We start from the raw sequence: 7,622 nt of genomic DNA on the forward strand, positions 1-7,622 counted from the left end.
CCCAATAGTTTTTCTGGTGTTCTAACGTTTTGCGGTTCACTGGTCACCCTGGTTAAAATTTTCAATTTTTTAATAGATATGCATATTTTGTTAAAACTACTGTAGACTTTCTTAGTGCCAAGTACTTAATTTAAACATTTTGCGAAAAAGTGACTTTAGTGACTATTTTTAGGGAAGTAGTAACTTTAGTGACTTTTAGGTGTAAAAAGTGACTTTTTAGTGACTGGCTTCAAAAAAGTGACCAAGTCACTAAAAAGTGACCTGCTACCAGCCCTGAATTATTGGAAGATGTTTGTGCATCGTTGCTACATACTTTTGAATTAAAAATCATGTTATTTTGACTTTGGCTTATTTCAAGATCAATACATTGATTCTTATTATTGGATTATTATTACTCTAATAATGCACTGTTTGACATTTGAACTGTAATGTGGTGTTTCAATATGAATTCCCGTTTCTCCTAATATTTCCATCATAAATAAAGTGTCTACTTCCTGAAATGGGTCATACCGTTTCTTTTGATCATATTAATCCGGTTTCAATAATTCGTGTGCTCAAATCGATTCGTTAATGATAGAATTAGTAACAACATTTTGTGGGACAGTTATGCGTAGAATTTCAACATGGGACAATTAGACTTGGATGTTGTTTTTAAATAAGCCCAATACAAAGTACATGACTTTCTATTTTCATTCGAAAGTTTACCTCAAAAAGTACTGTTTTATTACCAAAGGGGAAAACCGTCTTAAAGTAACATAGGACAGATATGACTAGAACGGCAGTACGCATACGTACCAAAAATGTCGACGATTTCAATGTTTTTGAAAATGTTTCTAAGTTGTTTTGTTTTGTTTCAGTTTGAATTCATAAAATGTTTACCCAAACTTTAAAACGGTTGACCAAATTGCCTGAATTTATGCGACCCATCTAAGGACGAGTCACGACTCACAGATTGAGAAACGCTGCGTTAGATCATTTCCAATATCATCAATGAAATTGTCAATATTAGTTTGACTTAATTTTCTGACGGATAACTACTTTCTAATTGGGACTTCATCCAATTAGAGAACTCACAACTAAAAAGCGCCAACTCACAACTAAGAAAACTCCTAATGAGCGAATGATGACTGTATCTCCGTACACAAAGGATAATTGGCTACTTGGGCATTCTCCCTGCTGGCCCATAGAAATCGTCCCCCATCAGAATAAATTTCGCCATTAATGAATCCCAAAATTCCATTAGGACACATTTAAAATTTAACACAAGAACCCTGCAGTTTCTTAAAATCCCTTCATAAATCTTCCTAACTGCTTTGGTAGGCCCTTTTACAAACGCTGTCCCATTGCCTTCCATTCCCCAATCACATCTCACCGTCGCGACATTGGCCTATTCTTGCTTCTTACTATACGTATATCTTATCCCCATCCCAACCTTACCCCACATGTGCTGGCTGCCTCTGCAACAGTTTGCGCGAATTCAAGAAACCCCGCGAACAATCCGGGCACCAAGGACAAGGATAAAAAAAGGCACAAAATGCTTACATTTTTCATCGGGCTCCCATTCAGCTGATTGTGTATCTGCTGGTGATGCTGCCGCACAGGTGTCGACGTCTGCTGCTGCTGATTGCCATTATCGGCACAAGGACCCAAAGTAGCTCCCTCGCAGGGCATCACACCGAGGCCACTGCTGCTGCTGCTGTTCAATTTCTTGTACTTTAATAATCCAAAACGAAGCATCCTGACAGGGGGGATGTGAAGGCGTGACACGTGCCTCACCGGTCTTTAACCACCGGGATGAAGGTTAATAATTGATGGTTTTCTTTTACTTGCTCGATGGGAGCACGATTTCAATAAATTTGCGCGAGCTCCCAGAACTACCACGGCCCGGTTCAAACGGAAACGAGGCTCGACAGAAAACACGGCACAGGTAATACCGGGCGATAAAAATCTCAGTTTGATACTTGCTACCCTTGTGATTCACAACTTTCGGTTCTTCGTTTTTCCACGTACTTTCCTCAATCTCCACGCTTTATGTTCGTTTTGGGATAATTTTAACGAGATTTTCCGCCTTCTTGGTTTTTCTTTTTTGTTTTGCACTTGTCTCACTCTCCCCCCAACAACGGTCGTTATCATCAACTTTGCCGACGCTGAATATGCGCGATCTTAATTAACATCATAAATTCGCACCGAATTACACGCACAACGTGGTTCAGGATAAGTTTCGCAATTATAACTCGGTAAACTTTGGTTGGTTTCCACTTATGCGAGCGCGCGCTTTTCACCCCAGCAAGAGATCCTGCACGTGACAAACCAAGTGTGGCCAGTAGGGCGATGCGGTATGTTTGCCAGACTAAGACGACCGCTCACGGCGAAAGACTGTGAAAGACTGATTTTCACGTTCGCTCGACTGTTGTTTTGTTGATACACTGACTGCTTGCTTGTTATTGCCGTCACACAGCCGACCGCCCGCCCACCAGCCAGGTACACACAACACACTGAAGAGGGTTGATGCAACAGGATGATGCGAAGAAGGTGAAATATGACAAGGAAAATAATGCTACTTATGCTCTATGCTCTCTCTGGTTCTCGGTATGTTTGGCTCTCTCGTCGGTGACTGGCCTATGTTTGTATGGGTGAATGTTTATGATGAGCAGAATGCACCGCGAAGAAAACATGGTTGAAGTGTGGAAACCTATTATATTTAAATCGGAAATAGCAGAACTGAACTTTGGAAGGGTGATTAAAATGTAAATGCAAATTCATGAGCATGAGCATGAGCATGATTGACCGCCCACGGTTGCTACTCTGTTATTGCCAGATCAGCTGTAATTACACAGAGAACCAATAGACGATGCTTGGGACTAGCAATCATCCTCAATGTGTAAAAACTGGTGATCTCAAATTAGGCAATACCAGCGCCAGCCGCGCCTGAACGCAGGTCAAGAAAGGAATGGGTAGGAATGTGTTGACGTGACACTCGCTTTGATGGAAGCCGAGAAATCCTCTGCACTTCCACGAGGAGTCACTGGAATGTTGGGTAAGAGGGTAGGGTTTGCAGCAAGGTTCGTTTTGGTAAACGATAAGCTGAATTGATGTTTAAACGATAGGGAGGGGTTACTGTATAAATAAATAAAAAGGAATGATCTCAGCCAAATAACCAAGTGGAGCTGCACCAAAAGCAACCGACCAAATTCATATTATATTATAATAAAATAAAAAGTAAATAACAATGATAAGCTATTTGATACACCTTCTGGTCCTTCAGGATCTACAGGACAACTTTTTTCTAGAAATGAAAATTATAGTTATATAATGATAGTTATATAGTGATATAATGAGATTTTAAAAATGTGAAATAAAACTAATTTACTAGTCATGCAATATATAAAATAATGTTAAATAAACAAGTATTACAAAATACAAATAAGCTCGATTTCAGTTAACCTCAATACATTCAACTGATTTCAACTTCTGATATTTTATTGGAATTGAAACAAACACTTTATTATGCACCATGGAATTTCTTAACGCAATATGGAATGCTTTTTTTAATATTGGTAAACTTTCATAATGCATCATTAGTCAGAAAAATCGAGGTTATTTGGACAGTTAACAGTTTTTATGCAATTGTAATCATGCATTCCAATGTTTTTTTTTTGTATTTTCCTGAACGAAGGCTGAAAATAGTGAATCATTATAATATTAATCTAAAAATCTCGAAGAGCTGAAAATAAACTTAAAGATTTAAATCAATGCGTCCAGCCTAAACGGAGGGCTCGCGAACACAATAAGCTTCCTCATCACTCATATTCATAATTTGATTAAATAAGTATTTACAAATATACAAATAAATATATCAATAAGTTATGTAACTTTCTATCCTGGAAAGGAAAACTTAAATGGTTAATTTCACTGTCATATAAACGTTAAACATACATTAGAGAAAATCAAATGATGTTACGTTGCTTCTTCCAGTTGTGTTTTGACCCTGTTATAAATATTTATCAATGAATATTTAATAATAATATAATAGGACCTAGGATGTATTCAAACTCAAACTATATCAAGATGGAAATAAAATCATAGTGAATTATTCGTATACACCTAACCGTAAAAAGCCGAGGAACATGCATCATGCGACCGTGGTCATCACTCTGACAAATGAAACGATGAACGATGAACATACATAAATCTCGAATACTCCCCCGAAGGGACGCATCCACTCCCGCAAACAATGCATCCCATCGTCAATCCGGCGCAACCAGCATCCCGCCCACGCATGCCAACACCACCATCAGATAGGAGAAATTTTCCCCTACCTGATGGAAGAAATGTAAATGCAAATTCACCAAATCAAGAACAACATGTGAAAAGGGCATACAAGCTTTTGGTAAACAAACATTCTTATGCCCTTTTCTCGCCACCCATATAACATCAACGCAAACCATGAACATCGCCGGATAGGGGAAGGTTTCCCTTTCCCAATGATGTTGTTAGTTTGCGTGGGCGACCCTCGGTTGGCGAGAAGAGGGCCTACAAAGGTTTGTTTACAAAAAGTTTGTATGTCCTTTTCACATGTGGCTCTTGAAATAGAATACAGCCTCGATGTGATGGACTTTATATTGGCAGAGATAAGTGTATGCTGCGCACAGTGGAGCAGATCTGGATGATTAATGCTAATAACACACACTTACAAACAACTATTTTTACCCGAGACGTATTCCATCTAAGACGTAAATCACGGAACGTAAACAAACATGGCATGTAAATTTAATAGTGCGTTTGATTGAATTGATTTTTTTTAAGTACTAGATTTAAGTTACAGTGATAAGTTAAGCGGGGAAAATAAAGAAACACAACTTGATGGTTTCGAGTCACAAAACTGAATAATTTATATTTCATGTTGCCGATCACTCACAACCATCGTCGTGCCGAGTGTTCTCGAAGATTGACATTTGGTTGACGTTCTACGTCAATTATATCGAATGCGCAGGGTGCGCGAGTAGGGTATAACAATTAACCCCCTTTTAGAATAGATTATAGATCATTCAGAATTGACATTTGTCAACATAGTTTCATTTCATTATACATACAAATTCAATAAAAAACTTATTCGATATGACGGGGAATCACAACTTAATCGTAACGGTAATCATCACTTCGGTTTGACTTTTTGTTTCGTTTCGATTTCCTAGGTTCTTGTAGTTCAACTTGGGTGAATGTGCGTTTTCGTTTTCTGCTCCGAGCACTCTCCTTCGGAAGCTCATCGGCTTTGCCTTCGCAAACCTCTGGTATCTCCTTCGATTCCATTTGTGCATCGTTCGTTGTTTCGTCTAGGCCGTTCCGTGTGATGAGAACGTTTGGCCTTCGCCATGCTAACTCTTTCTTACGAATCCTGATTTGATTTCTGTGCGCCATTGCCTCTACGTTTCCAATACGTATCTGGAAAGTGTTGGGAGAGTACTTTTTTAATAAATATTGCTTTTATCCATCTAGCATGATGGTGGAGACTGTGATTTTTGTACCACAGTTCATCCCCCGCCATCAGATCATCAATTGCATCATTTGATTGCTTAGGGATTTTCCCGACTAAGGATTCTGCGATGATCTCATCATTTGGTTGTGGTACTTCTAATTGGTGTTTATATTGTTTCTTTGGGTTAATAAGATCTAAAATAGTTTTTGGTGTATAGGAAAATATCCTCTCAGACGGAAAATGTCCGTCTCTCGTCATGTTGTTGTTTCTAAAGTTAAAGAGAAACAGGTTTATTTGGTCTTCCAAATCTAACTCCATGATCTCTGGTTCCAGTAAGAATCGCTTCAAAACCTCTTTCACTGTTCTAACTAATCTCTCGGCTTGCCCGTTACTTGAAGGGTTGTAAGGAGGGCTCTTCATCACATTAATACCTTGCCTCTCAAGAAAGGCATTAAAATCATGGGAGTTAAAAGGAGGACCATTGTCTGAAACTAAAACGTCTGGCAGGCCAAAACGTGCAAAAAACGCTACCAACTTGTTTAAAACCTTATTACAATCAGTGCCTTGTCTCATCCATTCTACTTCAATCCATTTGGAGAAACTATCAACGATAAGTAAATAAGTACGATGTTCAAAATAGAAGAAATCCACGTGTATTCTGCTGAAGGGCTCAATTGTCGGTATCCATTTGGATGAATTCTCTGGCTTATGAGGAATTGCCATGCTATTACAGGCATCACAAAGTGTTACAAATCTCTCAATGTCAGCATTTATTCCGAACCAATAAACCATGCTTCTTGCCAATTGCTTCATTTTTACTTCACCTGCATGATTATTATGTAACAGCTTCAAAACTTCTCTTTGATATGTTTTTGGTACAATTACTCTGTCTTTGTAAAGTAGACAATCGTCGACTGACTCCAAATCTTGTTGGTTTGCGAAAACTTCACTGAAACGTTTGCTCACTTTTTCTGGCCAACCATTGTGCATAAATCCTTTTATTTCCTGCAAAAACTCATCCTTATTGGTCCCTTCAGCAATCATTTTGTAATCAATTGGGATATGTTTACTAAAATTTATACTTTTAATAACATTAGCGTCTAGTTCTTCAGGAACATCCTGCGTCAAAGGGAATCTGGAACAAAAGTCCGCATTTCCCAACTTGTGTGAAGGTCTATAAATTATATCAAAGTCGTAAATCGATAAGTCCAAGATAAATCTTTGGAGTCTAGTTACATAAATCGAATTGTTACCCGTTTTCCCAAAAATTCCTACGAGTGGCTTATGATCTGTGTAAACTGTAAAATGTTGACCATATAAATACTTGTGAAATTTTTTTATCGTACAAACTAGTGCTAACGCTTCCAAGTGTAGAATTGGATACTTTTTCTGGGCTTGATTCAATGAAAATGAGGTAAAGCTAATCGGTTTTTCTTCGTTATCTACTACATGTGCTATTAGGCCGCCGAGGCCATAACTAGATGCATCTGATATAACCACAATCGGCTTCTTAGGATCATAAAATTCAAGAAAATTTGTTTTCAGTAAAAGATGCTTGCTATCTTCAAAAGCTTTCTGACAATTGTCATCCCAAATGTACTTCACGTTATTCCTGAGTAAATTATACAAATGATATAGTTCACTGGATAAATGTGGTATGAACTTATGATAGTAATTCAACAAACCGAGATATGCTTTCAACTCAGATTCATTTTTTGGAGGCTTTGCTTTTTCAATAGTTGAAATTTTATCTGGGCAAGGCATTAAACCTTTCTCACTAATAATGTGCCCTAAATAGGTCAGCTCTGATACAAAAAAGTTACACTTTTCGAAATTTACTTTAATGTTAGCATTGGCTAACCTCTCTAAAACCATTAAAATATTTTTCCTGGATTCCTGCATGTTTCTCCCAGCGATCAGCACATCGTCCAAATAGCATGATACAAATTTTAAACCTTCTAAAACCTTGTCCATTACTTGCTGAAAAATAAAAGCACTTGAAGATGCTCCTTGAGGAAGCCTGTTGTAAATGTACAATCCTTTCATAGTGTTAATAACCACAAATTTCTTCGATCTTTCCGATAACTCAAGTTGTGTGTAAGCTCCTTCCAAATCAAGGGCACAAAAAACCTTACATCCAGATAAA

General features: G+C 38.0%; 1 protein-coding gene across 1 annotated transcript in view; it reads right to left on the minus strand.

Annotated features, from left to right (window-relative positions):
- The window catches only part of LOC135710145 (uncharacterized), a 65,219-nt gene extending 63,146 nt beyond the window's left edge, over window positions 1-2,073 (minus strand). The window contains exon 1 of the mRNA XM_065232655.1: window positions 1,543-2,073. Within this exon, the coding sequence (XP_065088727.1) occupies window positions 1,543-1,737 (195 nt within the window). The 5' untranslated portion in view covers window positions 1,738-2,073. The remainder of the gene's footprint in view (window positions 1-1,542) is intronic.
- Window positions 2,074-7,622: the final 5,549 nt, after the last annotated feature.

The sequence above is a fragment of the Ochlerotatus camptorhynchus genome, unplaced genomic scaffold (assembly GCF_037179485.1).
Source record: "Ochlerotatus camptorhynchus isolate MF236.1 unplaced genomic scaffold, CSIRO-AGI_Acam_v1.1 ptg000370l, whole genome shotgun sequence".
NCBI lineage: Eukaryota > Metazoa > Arthropoda > Insecta > Diptera > Culicidae > Ochlerotatus > Ochlerotatus camptorhynchus.